The sequence below is a fragment of the Stigmatopora argus genome, chromosome 16 (genome assembly GCF_051989625.1).
Source record: "Stigmatopora argus isolate UIUO_Sarg chromosome 16, RoL_Sarg_1.0, whole genome shotgun sequence".
Lineage (NCBI taxonomy): Eukaryota > Metazoa > Chordata > Actinopteri > Syngnathiformes > Syngnathidae > Stigmatopora > Stigmatopora argus.
In genome coordinates this window covers 11,663,215-11,681,469 of record NC_135402.1, presented here as the reverse complement: position 1 = coordinate 11,681,469, position 18,255 = coordinate 11,663,215, and the positions used below count along the sequence as shown (strand labels likewise).

Genomic DNA, 18,255 nt, shown 5'->3' with positions numbered 1-18,255 from the left:
TATATATATATATATATATATATATATATATATATATATATATATATATATATATATATATATATATATATATATATACATACACGAGTGTGGGCGTGAATGGTTGTTTGTCTCCATGTGCCCTGCGATTGGCTGGCCACCAATTCAGGGTCCAGCACCCCCTGTGACAGTAGTGAGGATAAAGCCATTCAGAAAATGAGATGAGAGATAAGTCACTCATTTGCATATTAAAAATGTCATAACCTGAAAATTTCGTACCTAAAGGCATTTGTAAGTAAAGGTATGACGGTGTGTACACGTGGTTAGCATGTGGGCCTCACAGCTTTGGGGTACTGGGTTCAAATCCAGGTTGGTCCACCTGTGTGGAGTTTGTATGTTCTCCCCGGCCTGTGTGGGTTTTCTCCATGTACTCCGGTTTCCTCCCACATTCCAAAAACATGCATGGTAGGCTAATTAGGCACTCTAAATTGCCCCTTAGTGCCCCTAGGTATGAGTGTGTGCGTGGTTGTCTGTCTTCGTGTGCGATCGATCGGCTGGCCACCGATTCAGGGTCTCCCCTGCCTTTGGCCCAAAGTCATCTGGGATAGGCTCCAGCACCCTCGTCGACCAAAATGAATGAATGAACGAATATACCAATTGTGCAAGTTATCCTACTTGAAAAGATTAGAGAGGCCTGTAATTGTCAACATGGGCAAACCTCAACCATGAGAGACGTGGAAAAACACCCAGAAAATTACATTGTTTAATTAAAAGAATTTATTTGCAAATCATGGCGGAAAATAAGTATTTGGTCAATACCAAAAGTTCATCTCAATACTTTGTTATGTACCCTTTGTTGGCAATAACGGAGGCTTCACAAGCTTTTCACACACTGTTCCTCAGTGATGTTTTGGAGCTGTCGTTGGGCAAAACAGACTTTCAACTCCCTCCACAGAATTTTCTATGGGGTTGAGATCTGGAGACTGGCTAGGCCACTCCAGGACCTTGAAATGCTTCTTACGAAGCCACTCCTTTGTTGCCCTGGCTGTGTGTTTGGGATCATTGTCATGCTGAAAGACCCAGCCACGTCTCATCTTCAATGTCCTTGCTGATGGAAGGAGATTTTCACTCAAAATCTCTCGATACATGGCCCCATTCATTCTTTCCTTTACACAGATCAGTCGCCCTGGCCGCTTTGCAGAAATACAGCCCCAACGCATGATGTTTCCACCTCCATGCTTCACAGTGGGTATGGTGTTCTTCGGATGCAATTCAGTATTCGTTTTCCTCCAAACACGAGAACCTGTGTTTCTACCAAAAAGTTCTATTTTGGTTTCATCTGACCATAACACATTTTCCAAGTCCTCTTCTGGATCATGAAAATGATCTCTATCGAACCGCAGACGGGCCTGGATGTGTACTGGCTTCAGCAGGGGAACACGTCTGGTAGTGCCGGATTTGAGTCCCTGGTGGGGCATTGTGTTACTGTGGTCCCAGCTCTCTGTAGGTCATTGACTAGGTCCCCCCGTGTGGTTCTGGGATTTTGCTCACCGTTCTTGTTATCATGTTGACGCCACGGAGTGAGCTCTTGCATTGGAGCCCCAGATCGAGGGAAATTATCTGTGGTCTTCTCTGTCTTCCATTTTCTAATAATTGCTCCCACAGTTGATTTTTTTCACCAACCGTTTTACGTATTGCAGATTCAGTCTTCCCAGCCTGGTGCAGGTCTACAATTTTGTCTCTGGTGTCCTTCGACAGCTCTTTGGTGTTGGCCATAGTGGAGTTTGGAGTGTGAGAGACTGAGGACTGTCTTTTATACCGATAATGAGTTAAAACAGATGCTACTAATACATGTAATGAGTGGAGACCTCGTGAGACCTTGTTATAAGTTAGACCTCTTGACAGGCAGAAATCTTGCTTATTTGTTGTTGACCAAATAATTATTTTCCACTCTAATTTGGAAATAAATTCTTTAAAAATCAAACAATGTGACTTCAGGGTTTTTCCACATTCTGTCTCTCATGGTTGAGGTTTACCCATGTTGACAATTACAGGCCTCTCTACTCTTGACTAAATACTTATTTGCCCCACTGTATATATTATATTCCTCGTCTTCCTTCCTTTTCTTTGAGCCATAGTTGCACATGTGTAGCTGCCGTCTATGAGTGGTCTATTATTTTGCATTTCCTTTTGCATGCGGTTTCAATTCAATCTTGTGAATTATGAAATGTCTTGTGTCTCTTAGGGCAAGGCAGAATATTTCAGGACTTTGGGTTTCAACTGAAACAATTTCCTGACCATTTTGTATTTGTTTGGTGATGGCAATATAAATTGCTGAGCGAATTTTGCTTTTATTTAATTTATATTTCATATTTCTGTTATATAGCGCTTCTGAGAACAGGACTAAACTAAATTTCCTTGAAACAAATGCACTATGATTCTGTTCTGAGATACTATCCTAATTGTTCAAGCCAAACTTGTTTCATCCAAGGTTGCCCTTGAGAGAGATGCTCATTAGGAGGACATGTTGCTAAGCTTCTCTAAATGTCTGCCTTTGTGATCAAATCTGGAAAAGCAAAACGACAACAAAATGTTTTAAGCTCGTCTGTCAAACTCACAACGCAATATCTTCTACCTTGGATTAGGTTTATTCCTTATCTTATTGACTCATCTTGAGTCAAATAAAGTGCTTCTTTCACAGAAGTCTAATGGTGTCAACAAACACACTGAATTATTCCAATCAAACCAAGCAGAAGTGAACAGGGTTATAACAGGCAAAAATGTAAATGTAAATAAATAAATGACATAAATTTCAATAGTCTTATTTATTTACATTTCCATTTTTGCAGGCAAAAATGTAAATGTAAATAAATAAATTACATAAATTTCAATAGTCTTATTTATTTACATTTCCATTTTTGCCTGTTATAATCCTGTTCGCTCAAAAAACACATTGTTCTACTCGCTGTTCTACATTGTCGTATCCACAACGCATATATTGTTTGCACATTCCTGTTTAATACCATCTGTCTGGTACTTTCTCCATCTCCTGCATCACAAAATGACTGGCTGACATTTATCTTGTTCTTTCTACATCTCGATGAAAACACCTCTTTATTTAGAAAGGAAAAGGGGTCACAGCAGAATTTACCTCAACGTAATGGAGAAACTCACCCACTCATATCTGATGCTTGGTATAAGACAAGAAGTCTGATCATAGCCAAGCGTGCCTCACTCCATAAAGACTTGCTGATTTTGTGGCAGCACCTTGAGACTCTCGGACGTTTCCTCTGTTTCTTGCCAAAACTTACAGAAAAAAAATGATCACGTAGTGTTGTGGATACGAGGTCGTGAGACAACGCTAACTCTGTGGACCTTTTGACTACAATCACAAGACGACCTATCGATACCGCGTGTCAAAGTAAGAAGGGAAAGCCACAAAAAAAAATTGCTGACTAAAGTCAGGGAGCAACCGCTTTAGTATGTAGTCTCAATCTGTCTGCATCAAGGCTTTTGCTTTCTATCCATTACTCTGCAAATGGTCTAAGAGCTATTGCTTGGTGCTGTGCTCTGTATTCTTCCAAATTGTGAAAAGTGCCTAAAGCTAAAAGATGAGGGATGCCAACGGTTTGTGATATGTCATGTGTCACTTTGTGTTTTACTTACGCCCTTCCTTTTATTCCAATTTAATCTTTTCTCCCTGCAGAGGAGTGGTTTCCTCATCTGGCTTGGGTGCAATCCTTATCAATCAAATCATTGGTTGCCGAGTGAGAGAGAAAGAGAGAGAGAGTGAGAGAGAATTCATCCCCTGCCAGCCGAACAAAAGTCAGCTATGCAAACAGCATCACTTCTAATGACTCCTGGGCAGGATTTTACTGAGCAGTTTATCACTCTTTTGTCACATTTCTCAACCCACACTTTGCATTCTGGAAACATTTCAACCATCAAAAATAGACTCAGGTTGAAACCTAAGTCATCAGTATTTTTGGTGAATGTGTCTCTGTTCAGTGGAGAAAAGTCCCTTCAGGTGTTGTGTGAGCATGTATGTAATGAATCTTACTGTTCTCAAGGACAGTGAAGTGCAATTATACAAAAATACAAAGCACTCATATATAATCTTTGGTTGCTTTGCTGTTAATTTCCAGCATAAATGGCATAATTTTAGACCCGCAAATGGAAACTCTCCCATAAGTGCGGTGCCTAGCGTGGAACATAGAAGGACCCAAATGCAGGGAAGCAACCAAGGACGTGGAAGTGGAGTGCTCTAACATAAACTTTAATAACTGAGGGATGATCGTCAGAAAATGGCGAGAGCTCTTGGAATCAAATAAAGCCAAACCTGACGGGAAGACATGGGGAAGAACATGTTCTAGCAATGCAGAACAATACAGTGTAAAGCAGATGACAAAGCAAGACTCACAAACACACATGGTTTAAATAGGCAGACCGGAGTTGATTACAAAATACACACACATTATCACACGTGGGAGGACAATAGGCGAAACGCATACAAAAATCACACGGACAGCACACAAGGGGAACGCACACACATCCACCCCAAAACTCCAACTACACATAACAGACACACTATGATCCTTCAAATCAATGACTTATTTTAAACACTCCTGATTCCTCATTTTTTCCCTGTTCAATTATTTTGTGTATTATGCAAAAGTGGTGGACAATCACTAGGTAGCACTATGTGTACGTGACCAGCATTCCAACAACGGGTACTTTGTGACGCTCCCAATTGGTTACGCAAAAAGATGCATACTTTTTCAAAATGTACCAATTTTTTGCTTAAACACTTTTCCAGTTAAAGCACTTATGGAAATGATGCCTCACATCATTTATTGAACACCCTAGAAACTTATGTGCTTTCATGGATGGCCCTAAGCCTTTTGTTTTTGGCTTAGTCGGGCCTCATTAGATCTTCCATCAGGCTTCAGTAGTGTCAGAGCGAAGAGCAGTGTCATTTGCGTAAGTAGGGACTGCAAGAGGGGCATCTTTACCACACCACACAAACAGGTGTAAGGTAATGACTCTAACAATGCGAAGAGGAAAGTAGTCAGAGGTAATCATTTGAATGTACGTATTTATTAGTCACTAAAAACTCCGACATTTTGGTGTACTACATCATAATCTAATACGAAAACATGCCCCAGTGCTGTTTTTGGCAGAAGTGCCAACTGTCTTATCTTTAAAGTGCCACACTGAAGGTTTTTTTTAATAACTTTTTTAAATTGTTTATTTTTTCTAAATTTCAGAGCATGTAATTTTTTAAAAATGCAGTCATACCTCTAGTTACCAATACCTCTAAATTTTCAGGTTTCGAAAGCTTTTTATATGCAAATGAGTGCCTCGAGATCCAAAAAAGATCCAAGTTACAAAACCCCAAATAGTAAGCGCATTCCTTATCCGTTATTTTATTTTGAAAATATTGTCCCGGATTCATTGATTCTCACTTTAGAATATCGCTACTCTCTACTGGGCTCTCATTGGCTGTCTCACAACAACCCTCCATTTTTCTTTGACCCGTTGTGCTTAAACCAATGCTTGGAAGAAGTTATGGCCGAGTGCCTCGACCTGAACCTGCGGTGGGCAAAAATGAACTCTCAATGGAGCATGCGTAAATCCAACGGCAATACACAAGGAATTTAACGAGAAGGTGGCTGAGGAGGAAGCAGCCAACATTGCAACAGCACAAATCAGAAAAAAATGCAGGAGAAACGAACTTTCCGACTTCGTGGAAAAAAACATCCAGTCGTGCGATCGCCCATTTTGATGACGTTTGTCTTATGCATTTTAGAAACATTATTTAAAGACGTCAAAGGCAATTGATCGATTTAGCCTTTTTTCTCAAAACGTCTGTCAACAAGCACCGCCGAAGGGGAACTTAAATCCAAACAGGTGAGAACCAGAGGCGATAAATAAAATGGGTGAAAAATTAAATGCCAAGAAATAATAAAACGCTAATGAAAAACATTAAAAGTTCGATGTAATTTTGTTTTCAATTCTTAATTTTATGTTTATTAGATGGTGTTCGTGTGCTCTCTGCCTCTGTTACCTAAAGATAACATCCTCTTGGTCCCCTACGTTTCAACACAGATACATTTTGTATCCCAGTTATTCATTTTAGGACATTAATAAATCATTTTCTTATAATTTTCTCTCATTTTTGTGTGTGTTTTTTACATCTTTCATACAAAATGAAGCATTTAGTTGTTAGTTGTCTGAGGACCGTGGAATGAATTAGAGAATTTACATATAAAGTACTGCTTTACTTACGAAATTTTCAAGTTACGAAAAAAGTTCTAGAACCAATTAATTTCATATGACTGTACTTCAGATTTGAGGTTTTCTGCAGACAGTTTTGGACAGATGGACAATATTTCCAATATATGTATTAAAACAATCAGTTCTTATTACTATTTTTGGAAGGTATTACGATGGAATAATAAATTATATGAAACTAAAATTATAGAGAAGAGCAGAATTTTTTCAGACACTTGATTATGGAGATATTGTTTACATGCAATGCAAAGGGTTAGGGAGGAAATTACTTTTACTGGAGACATATTCCGGGCTCATCACAGTTTTCTTCATAATGCAGCTTTTCTTCATAATTTTACTTGGTATTTTATCTGGCTTTGATCTTGCCATCCCATCATCGGCCTAATTAGTAGCACTATGTGACCTAATCAACTACATTTCTGAGCTCCTTTTTTTGTACTTTGATTTTTTTATCACAAATACACTGAATTAACAAATAGTGAAGTGATAAATAAATGGAAAATAATTTGAAAGGAAATGTGTTCTTGAACTGAGGTGACATTGGGATTTAAAAAAAAAAGATATTAAGTACTGTTTGCATCAAAGGCAATGTTATTTTCATTGGCCTTCAACTATTTAGTGAGCGTCAGTGTTGGTAGTAAGTCGATTCAAATGCTTTTCAGTATGTGTGTTGCTGTATGAATCATGAAGTGCTGCACATCATGTCTGCTTTTAAGCCAAACCCTGCTGTGAAGAAGCCCCTCAGGGCTGAAATTTTCATCTGAGTGCATCAGACCTTTTTTTAATCTAAAAAGCAAACACATATGGGCGTACAGTTTTGTCTGACTACTGGAAGAAAGATGCCTGAATTTCGTCACGTTTGGAAAATCAGTCTAAATACAGTGGACCCTCATGATACGAGCACAACCCATTCCACGACCATGCTCGTGACGTGAAAGTGCTCGAATCAGAATTCATATTCTCCTTAAGAAATAAGTGAATTCCAGTGAATGCGTACAACATCCCTTCAATGATTTATTATAAGGCTAAACAATGAGAAAAAGGAAAAAAAAGTAAAAAAGAATGTTATTTTTTTATAAGCACTTGCCATGCATGCCGTTTGAAGGCTAGCGATGTAACGAAAGTGAGAGCAAGCCAAACGAAAGCACAGAGAGAATGGGAAACCACGCATGTTAGGTAACATTTAAAGGAATCCATAGCATAACATGAACAAAACACAGTTATGCAAGTAAACTGGGGTCATGGTTAATGTTCACTTGTATAATCTGAAATGATTCAGACACACTTCCAAACAAAATTCTATCACCAGAGACAACAAGAATGAGAATGCGGTGGCTAGAAAAGAGATTCTGTTGATACCAGACTTGGGGAGACCTAGCAAAAGAGACAGAGCGTGAATACTACCTGCGGAACGCTGAAGCACTTGGGACACTGGCGAAGAGAGACCCTTCTCTGGATTTTGCCATATATTTGTTCGCATACTGTGACATGTTTTTTTTCTTCTGATAAGGCTTGTATGTTTTGTGGAAAAAAATCTTCATCGGAAATAAAACAAGAAAATCTGTTCTCTGAGATAATTCATTTGATGTCAAGGACGTCAAAGAGACGAAAAAGCAGTTTTAACTAAGAATAATCATTGATGACAACATAGAACATAGTGGAATGTTCATCAGAAGGGTTCAGCCCCTGAATTCCTAAGGCTTATCTTCCATCTTGCCTTCCTATGGGCTTGTTCACCTCGATCTCTATATGTCGCCATCCGACCAACAGATGTTGTCCTCAGTGGTGCTCCTGCCAAGCTATCTGATCCATAAATTTGTTCGACTTTCCCCCCAAAAGCCACTGGTGCCTTCAAGAACTTGTTAGGTCATCTGAATGTTAGCACTTGAGCTCTGTAATCATCTGAAAGAAATGGACCTTATCGGATCAAATCCAAAGCTGAGTAATTGCCTTTTCTAATTCCCTTCCACCTTCTCCCGGCGCATTGTTCTCAGCGGGACATTAAATCTCAGTTCGCTAAGGCCAGCCTCTAATGTGCGCAATGATGCTGAATAGTGGAATATTAAGAAGCAGATTAGCTGAACCAGTTCGTTCGTCTCTGCTGTGTCTGACTATTAAGACTAGAGGGATCATATTTTAAAAAAAGGAAGTGATCTTTTTCCTCTGATAGGCATTAAATAGCTTTTATTAATGATCACCCCTGAAGCAATCTGCTGGTTAACAACTAATTATCAAAAGCTTCATTTAACAGGTGAATTCTCATACTGCTGTGTACCTGTTTACGTAGTCAAAAACACAATGGAAGGTTGTTGAAAATGTTCATTTCTCTTGAGTTTTGGCATGCTTTTACTGAGTTGCTTTGAAGTGGAACAAACCGTTTAAGAAATCTTGAAAAAATTGCCAAAAACAGCAACATATTTTTATTCAGAAGAAGATAAACCATGTGTATACTAAGTCTGTGAAAAGAAGGGCTTGTAGCCTTTCTGCCCAATAAAACATTTGGGTTGATCTGAAAGCCACTTTATTACTATCTTGTGAAGTTGCTGGTGCAAAAAGACTTGACTGCACATAATAGACGAATTTTGAACGCCTGTGCTGCTCTCTTTTCTATGTGCGCTCAATTCATTTGGCCTGGCATCAGTTCCAAAAATGACTCACGGTGTGCGACTGGTTCAAGGCACTTGTTCACACTTAATCCCTCTCTTTGTTCACAGGCTGCACACTTTGTGTTTGTAGATTACTGTTCCCATTTGCATTGCAAAAGGATTCAGGTGGGACCTGGAAGGCAAAGTGTGTACCTTGCGTATGTCGAGCTCTTTTTGCGGTCTTTGAGGGTTCTGTGCTCGCTTAACTTTGCTTAATGTGCTATGTATATCTGAAAAGCCTTCATTTTATAAAAAATGTGCCGGCTGGAATTGAACTTTTCTTTTGAATAGCCTAAACCTCCTCGGCGTATCTATCTGCTCTCTGTTTCTGACTGGCAACCCGTAGACTCGGGTGGGATTAGCCAATTTATCATCTTGCTGCACACTGTACAGTGCTAGAATCCACCTGTTTTAGTGTGTCAATATGTTCTGTAAGCAGATGAACAGGCTTAGGATCTTACAACTCAACATGGTTTTTATCTTGGCCAGACCTGGGCATTCTACAGCCCGTGGGCCGCATCCAACTAGCTGGCCATTCCTCTCCAGCCTGACTTATGTTCCTGAAATGTTTCTTGATTTCTCTGTGTTTGGGGAAATGTTAAAAATTAAACTTATTACGTGCATTTTCCACTTAACATGGACTACAGATGTAACTACTTGCTGTTTTGAAATAAGGTCTCATGCTTAGTTTGGCACACGTGTTGGTGTGTTTGTGGTCAATGACTATATGAATTAGAATAATTTGAATACAGTAATACCTTGAGATATGATCTTAATGCGTTACAGGACCAAGCTAATATGTCGATTTACTCGTATCTCAAATCAACTTTTCCCATAGAAATGAACTATATACAAATTAATCCATTCCCACCCTTTGAAAAAAACACCCAAAACAGGATATTACAATGAAAAGACATATTTTTATTGGTTCTCATTCACCATCTACTAACAGAGTAACAAATAACTATCTAGTTGTTATGATGTTCAATGCTAAAATGACCCCCCGACGAGTCATCGGTATCGTGGTGGTGGGGTTTGTGTGTCCCAGTGATCCTTGGAGCTATGTTGTCTGGGGCCTTGTGCCCCTAGTAGGGTCACCCATGGCAAACTGGTCTGAGGTGAGGGACCAGACGAAGAATGGCTCAGAAGACCTCTTATTACGAGAAAGAACTATGAACTACGATTTCCCTCGCCCAGACGCGGGTCACCCTGGGCCCCACTCTGGAGCCATGATGGCGATGGCGAGCGCCTGGTGGCCGGGCCTACCCCCATGAGGCCCGGCCAGGCACAGCCCGAACAGGCGACATGGGTTCCCCCTCCATGGGCTCACCACCTATGAGAGGGACCAAAGAGGTCGAGTGCGTCGAAAGCTGGGCAGTCCGATCTCCAGCTCCAGGAACTGGCTCTTGGGATGTAGAATGTGACCTCTCTGGTTGGGAAAGAGCCAGAGCTAGTGCGTGAGGTCGAAAAATTCTGGCTTGATGTAGTCGGGCTCACGTCTATGCACAGCTTGAGTTCTGATACCACTCCTCTCGAGGGGGGTTGGACACTCTTCCACTCTAGAGTTGCTCACGGTGAGAGGCGCCGAGCGGGTGCGGGCATACTTGTTGCCCCCTGGCTCGGTGCCTGAATGTTGGGGTTTACCCCGGTGGACGAGAGGGTAGCATCCCTCCGTCTTCGGGTGGGGAGACCGGACCTAACCGTTGTTTGTACATATGCACCAAACTGCAGTTCAGAGTACCGACCCTTTTTGGAGTCTTTGGAGGGTGTTAGGGTTATTAGTCTTACATTATTATATATTTGCTTGCAATGAAGAAAGTGCTTCGGTTACTACATCTAAAATGCCTGCTTGCAACGAAGTAAATGATTTGCTCCTTAATTAGACTAAACAAAAGGGAAGCCGAATCCACTTGGACTGCTGGAATGTGGAGAAGATCCTTCGGCTGCACATGACCTTCATTTGTTTTGGCTATTTGACGTCTCACTTCTGTTTCCCACCCCTCCCTTGAGAGCTGAGACGTCCATTGTAACTAGGGTCCTTGAAGTTAATGAACAAGGAAAGGAAGCGTGTGATGCCAGAACGAACCTGGGTCAAGACCTGAAAGATTCAATTTCTCCTTGCAAGAAAAACCCAGAAGATTGTATTTTCTCTTTATTTGTGCATGCATTTGGGAATGCCTATAGGTGAACCTATCAGAGGGGGTGTTGGGGAGAGCTCCTTCGGGGGACTTCCTTGTGACACTGATACCCTGCCATGAGGATCAATCAGACTTTGAAAATTTTTAAATATTATGATGATGAATTAGACTTTTAGGATTTAAATTGCAAATTCCATTTGAGAATTGTGTTCATATTGGTAGTTTTACCAGGTTTCCATACCATATGTTGTGAGTAAATGTTTTGTCATGGTGACATGTGTTCAGCATTTGCCAGTTACCAGTACTGGTGCAATCCTTAGTGTGAGCTGAGAAAACGTATACTAGTTTTTTAGTCACAAATTATGGGTGCGCGTTATACACGGGTACTCGAATAAATACGGTATTTCATCCTTAATATCAATTGTCATCATACGCCTTTTCGTCACACTACTCTTCCTTGCATCTGCTTGCTTTGGACCCATTGATTTTCCCTTAATTCTACACTGACTAACGGAAAAGAAAACTGAAAAAATGCAACCCTCTGCCCAGTGGTAGTAGATATCTTTACACGAGGGAGATGCAGTGAAAAAGACCCGCTGTCATCATAAGCAGCCTCTCGTCTCTCGTCCACCTGGCTTTCTCGTATGCTCGCATCTCAAAATTTGTCTCGTCTCTCAAGGCAAATATTTGCTCGGAATTTTACTCGTATCTTAAAATTCTTGTATGTTGGGGCACTCATATTTAAAGGTATTATTGTATAAGAATTGAACTCAGTGAGAGCAAACAGAGGAGAATTTTGGGGTGTGCAACTCTCGAAGTAGCGTGTTAAACTTCCCTTAGTATTATGTATTAGTAGTAGCGTAAAATCTCTTTCTGTTTTCCTCAGATTCTCATGGGATGGACTTGTTTGCAGTTGCCGTCCATGAGTTTGGTCATGCCATCGGCCTGGTCCACACCTCAACCATGGAGTCCATCATGAGACCGTACTACCAGGGTCCTGTTGGAGACCCACTGAAGTACGACCTACCCTATGAAGACAAGGTCCGCGTCTGGCAGCTTTATGGTATGCTGGACCACATGTTGCTTTTAGATCTTCCTGCTCAATGCTTTACATCAGCGATCCCCAACTTTTTTCTCACCGCACACCCGTAAATCTCTTCCTCACCAAAACCAAAGGGGGGGGGGGGCACAGATGACGTCTACGGTGGCTAAAGACACGACGCGGGGAACGCAAAACGACGGCATAAGAAACAAATCCCAAGCACAATTTATATTTATTAATTGTTATCACCACACCTTTTTCTCATTTCAAATAGGAGAGACTATACTAGTTTTGGCAAAAACATGATATTAGAGCCAATTTTCAAACATCCCAAAGCTCGGAAAAGATCAAGAAAACGTATATATGTAAAGGCCATTTGTGTTTCCACATTGCAATCGAAGTTGATTGATTTCCAAGGTGACCCGAAATGCTCTTTTTCTTGTTAAAAAAAAAAGTGAGACAGAGAAAGAAAAGAGCAGTCTCGTCAGCAATAGGAGTTTGTGCACACTCTAAAAGAAAAAAAAACTTTAACAAAAACAACTCGGAGTCCTTTTGTTGATTTGAGCTGGCACACTTATTTTTCCTATGAAAAGCACTTCAGTGATTGTGCATGGGTAGACGTAGCAGTTTTGACAGATTGGGCAAACTTCCCAACGTACTGAGTGGTTTATATATACGGAGTGTTTGGTTTGTAGTCTTTGCGATCTAGCAACCCTAGGGTGCAGCGTGCCAGTGTCTCTTAATCTCCATACTTTAGCGTCGACGGTTCCTCGTGCGCATGAGGTTTAAAACGTTAATCGTTATTTCTCTGACGGACCGGCACCAAGTAGCTTGGGGACCGCTGCTTTATGTTATACATCACTTCCACAATTTATTTGCTCCCCTGAGGGTACATCTACACTAGGAGGGCTAATACATGGATATAGAGGATATTTCACACCGAACATTATACCTGGCCACACAGGCGTTTAAACACTCTTGAGGACACCCTGCCGCCACAAGCCGAGCCTGCATTTGCACATATTAGCATGTTCGAAAAATGAGGCATACGCATGTATTATATTGCTGTCAGCCCGGCTTAACATAAAAACACAGCTGAGGATTTTTATGCAAAACGACCACAATGAGTCTCTTAAAATACTACTATAGAACTATTAGTATTAAATTGAGCAGAGAAGACCACTTTTTTAGATGTGGGCGTTCTAAAAGAACAACAAAATGAAAACTGCTTTGTCACAGGAAATCATCTCAGATAAAATCTTGAATGAAAGTATTCGACTATAGTGAACAGATTACATAAAAGCACCTTTATAAACACAATTGACTCGCTGGTTGAGAGATTTGGTCAGCACAAGCAATCTTTTCTTTATAGTAAGCTTGCACTATTGTCCTCCGCCTTCAAAAAATGTGGTTTTTGCAATTTTGAAATGAATCGGTACAAAAACAATGCATGGTGTTTGCAACACTACACGGAGCATGAGCATGTAGATGCTTATGATGCCAAAATTATTGATAAACCTGACGTTTTAGGTACTTTTATGTTCAGGTGTACCCATTGTTCTCCCTGGAGAAGCTATTATATTAACTCACATTATCCTTTCACTGTAACCCAGGTGTCCGTGACTCAGTTTCTCACACAAATCAGCCGGGCCACCCTTCTCAAACAGCTGAGCCTTCTGTTCTGACGGACATTCCAGAAAACAAATCCATTCTTCAGTAAGTCCAGTTTGTTTTTTTATTCTGACCTTGGTGGACGGGAATGAAAACATGGTGGATTAAAAAAAAATAGAACTCTTCCTACGAGGTAGACTTTGCACTCTCATATTTTACTGCAAGTTAGTTTAAATTATGGATCTCAAACCAGAAGCCCGGGGAATACTGGAAGTCTTTTCTGTGGAATACATGATGTGATACACACTTACCCCTAATTTAGCTACAACGCCCCATGGATAAGTTGAGTTTGTGACACATGCTTTAAACAAATGACCAGAGCCATGGAATTTCACCAAAATAAATATTCATAAACATTGCACACAGAGCTGCCAACTTCTCTAGAATTTCAGGAGTTTACTCCGGACCAATAACGCAAACTCCGGGACTCCTGACAACCTCCCTAAACTCCGGAAATTCAAAAAGTTGTCACCAATTTTTTTTTTTGATGCAACCATTTCCAAAAAGGGCCAAATTTCCAATTTAAATGCCTCAAAATTTATACCATCGCTACGGCCTACGCCATCTTACTTACGCATTTGATGCAACTACAATGTAAACCGGATGAATTCGGTAACACAAATGCATTGTGAATCATCCGAGCAAATTTACACTTCAAGATCCTGACCGACAGGGCATTCTCAATCTTAAATGTGTATTTTTTTCGTAGTTGTTACCACTCGCTTGGTGTCTTTGGAAAAGGAGATCGTTGCTGTTTTCCGAATGTTCGCTTTTTCCTTCTTGATGTAACGCACGGTATAGATTCATTTATGCCATAGTGGTGTGCTACAAGGGCATACTTATTGCCCTCCTGCAGCATATCAAGCAAATTCAATTATTTTTTAAATGCTTTTTCAAACTATTGGTCACACTTGAGTATAAGTCGCAAGCTCAGCCAAAGTACAGAAAAGTGAAATTTATAGTCCAAAGAATACAGTAATAGTGTTAATGTATTGCATGTTAATCGAGAGCTAAACAATAAAAATCTTGCTCCGACCTCAACCATTTTATCATTGAGTATGCACACAGTCTCTTTCAATGCCTAATAAACCAATTCAATTCGTCCTTCTAAGTCTGATAACGATTCAGCTCATTTAGGCACAGGATTTGACAGTAAGCCGCCTCATGGTGTATAGGTTCACTTGCCTGACTTTGGTGCGTGCAAGCGCAGGCTTTATTCTGGCTGGTGATTGCATGATTGTGAGTGCGGATGGTCGTTTGTCTCTCTCTGTGTGCCCTGTGGCTGACTGGCGACCAGTCTAGGGTGTAGTCTACCTTTTGCCCAAAGTCATCTGGAATAGGCTCCGCTAAAACCCCGCAACTATTACAAGGATGTGCAGTATGGAAGATGAATGAATGATTTGAGAGTACGTATGTCTACATTTGTGTAGGGAAAAAGATCTCAAAAGGCCTGAGATCAATCAACAGGAGAAACAAATGTGCGCTTCAAGCCTTTCAGGAGCTGGTAAATGTCCATTCTTAACTATTGTTCTCCTATTTATAACCATCTCTCTGTTCTTTCCTCACATCTATCTCAGGCTGGCGCGAGACGCTCCAGACAGATGCAGCAGCTACTTTGACGCAGTGGCCCAGATACGAGGGGAGGCCTTTTTTTTCAAAGGTAGCAAAGCACAAAGGCAGAACGACAGATCAAAAGCTGCATTCGGGGCGGAAGGCAACTGAGCAATATTATCTTAAAAGTCACGGGGGAGAAATGACTAAAGAAAATAGGTTACAGAAGGGGAATGGATCAGAAAAGTTTTGTTGTGCACGCCCAACTACGCTAGACGAGTCCTGCTGAGAGGCACTCGTTCCTAAATTGCATGGGACTTTCATGTCCGTCCTCTAGAGTGAGCCTAGCCTCCTGCTGACAGCGGCAATAGAAAAAAAGTGCTCTTGTAATTTCACTAGCAGGCCTGTTAACATACAAAAAGGCACACACTTACTTTACACAATCACCAGGGTTCATTTTGAGGCAAAGCTGTTGTAGCTCTTGAATTGAATGGCTTCAAATGGGGATTAAACCTTTAAAGAGTCAATAAAATGTGAGCTTTTCGAGTTGAATTGGGAGACGTAAAAATCCAGTTGCGATTGAAAGAGTCGGTCGGTTTGGCCTCTCCGAAACACAGCGGAGGCCGCCGCTGGTGAAATTCAACAGCTTTTGACAGATTTGTATTCAACAGCCATGCATCTGGGGTCAGTCACGGTAGCACGGTGCACCAGGTCTATGCTTGAAGATTCCCTGCGCTGTTCATTTTTTTTCCTCCTCCACCGCTGAAGTGTGGCTTGTCATGATGTAGTAAACAGTTAGTATGAACATAAATGAGCTAGAGGTGAAGAAATGTGTTCAGCGCACGCTCCCTTTTTACATTGCTTTGGGAAAGTATTGAAATTTTCAATCCTTTTGACCACATTTCTGGTTCCAAACAAAGATTCATTCATTCATTTTCTGAAGGGCTTATCCTCACAAGGGTCACAGGGGGTACTGGAGCCTATCCCAGCCGGCTTTAGGCACCAGGCGGGGGACACCCGGAATTGGTGGCCAGCCAATCACAGGGCACGAGGAGACGGACAACCATTCATGCTCACACTCATACCTAGGGGCAATTTAGAGTGTTCAACCAGCTTCCATGCATATTTTTGTAATGTGGGAGGAAACTGGGGTACCCAGAGAAAACCCACACAGGCCCAGGGAGAACATGCAAACTCCACACAGGAGGACTGAACTGGGAACGAACCCAGGACCCCTGAACTGTGAGTCCGACACGCTAACCACTCAGTCACCGGGTTGCCCCTCAAACATAAAGATATCAAATTCATTTTTTTTTCCAATTGGATATTTTACACTTTTTTAACAAATAAAAACTGAAAAGTGTGGTGTGCAATATTATTTGGCCCCTTTACTTTTAGTGCAACAAGTCACTCCAGAAGTTCAGTTAGGTTCTCTGAATGATCCAATGTTGACTGATGATGATAAATAGAATCGACCCGTATGTAATCATGTCTCCGTATAAATGCACTTACTACTCTAAGTCTCAGGGTTCCGTTTAAAGTGCAGAGAGCATAATGAAGCCCAAGTAACACACCAGGGTTCTCCAAGATACTCTTGTGGAGAAGTTTAAAGCCGGATTTGGATACAAAAAGATTTCCCAAGCTTTGAACATCTCAAGGAGCACGGTGCAAGCAATCATATTGAAGTGGAAGGAGGATTAGACGACTACAAATCTAGGACGACCCGGCCGTCACTCTAAACTTTCACCTCGAACAAAGAGAAGACTGATCACAGATGCAGGCAAGAGGCCCATGATCACTCTGGATGAACTGCAGAGATCTACAGCTGAGGTGGGAGAGTCTGTCCATAGGAAAAGAATCAGTCAACAAATCTGGCCTATATGGAAGAGTGGTAAGAAGAAAGCCATTTCTCAAAGATATCCATAAAAAGTCTTGTTTAAAGTTCGCCACAAGCCGCCTGGGAGACACACCAAACATGTGGAAAAAGGTGCTCTGTTCTGATTAAACCAAAATCGAACTTTTGGGCCACAAGACAAAACTACATGTTTGGCGTAAAACCCAAACACAGCTCATCACCCTGAACACACCACCCCAACTCTCAAACATGGTGGTGGGAACCTCATGCTTTGGTCCTCCTTTTCTTCAAATTGATTGTCTGTCTCCTTGGGCCCTGCGATTGACTGACCACCAATCCAGGGTGTCCCCCGCTTCGTGTTCAAAGTCAGCTGGAATAGGCTCCAGCGCCACCCGCAACCCTTGTGAGGATAACGTGGTTCAGAAAATGAATGAATTAATGTTTAATTCCCTTGACCTCTTTCGGTGTAATATTAATTATACATAATCACTTTCTAATTTACTTAAGCACATTTATCAATTGTGATCTTTGATTTATACATTCATCAATGGTCACTTATGGATATTGAAACAAAGGGGAAAAACATAGCACATCAAAAGCTTTAATTTTCCTTTATCTTCTTTGCCATCACAGGAAAATACTTTTGGCGCCTCACTCGAGAGAAGCACCTGGTCTCGTTACGTCCCGCTCAGATTCACTGGTTCTGGAGGGGCCTTCCTGCCAACCTGGATGGTGTGGATGCTGTCTACGAGAGACCAGGCGACCATAAAATAGTCTTTTTTAAAGGTGTGTTCTCCAGATTTTTAACATCTCATTAGAGTGCAATTGAAATATCAAGATCATACCATATCATAGTGAATTTACTGGAGTATGGACCTGCATTTTTTTTCATTATACTTCAACTTATTCTCAGGTGCGACTTATATGTTGAGCAAGAAGGGCACTCTAGCCTTGTGCGCCAGTATCTGCTCCTTCTGTCACTCACATAGATATTTTGAATAACGCTAGATGTTACTAGATGCACATTGTAGCTACTAACAGGCCAGGACAAAAACGACAATTACAAATGCTACCGATTAC

General features: G+C 41.1%; 1 protein-coding gene across 1 annotated transcript in view; it reads left to right on the top strand.

Annotated features, from left to right (window-relative positions):
* Nucleotides 1-18,255, top strand: part of LOC144091284 (matrix metalloproteinase-17-like) — a 58,771-nt gene that overhangs the window by 30,383 nt on the left and 10,133 nt on the right. The window contains exons 5-8 of the mRNA XM_077623502.1: nt 11,943-12,119; nt 13,712-13,814; nt 15,347-15,429; nt 17,809-17,961. Of these exons, the coding sequence (XP_077479628.1) occupies nt 11,943-12,119; nt 13,712-13,814; nt 15,347-15,429; nt 17,809-17,961 (516 nt within the window). The remainder of the gene's footprint in view (nt 1-11,942; nt 12,120-13,711; nt 13,815-15,346; nt 15,430-17,808; nt 17,962-18,255) is intronic.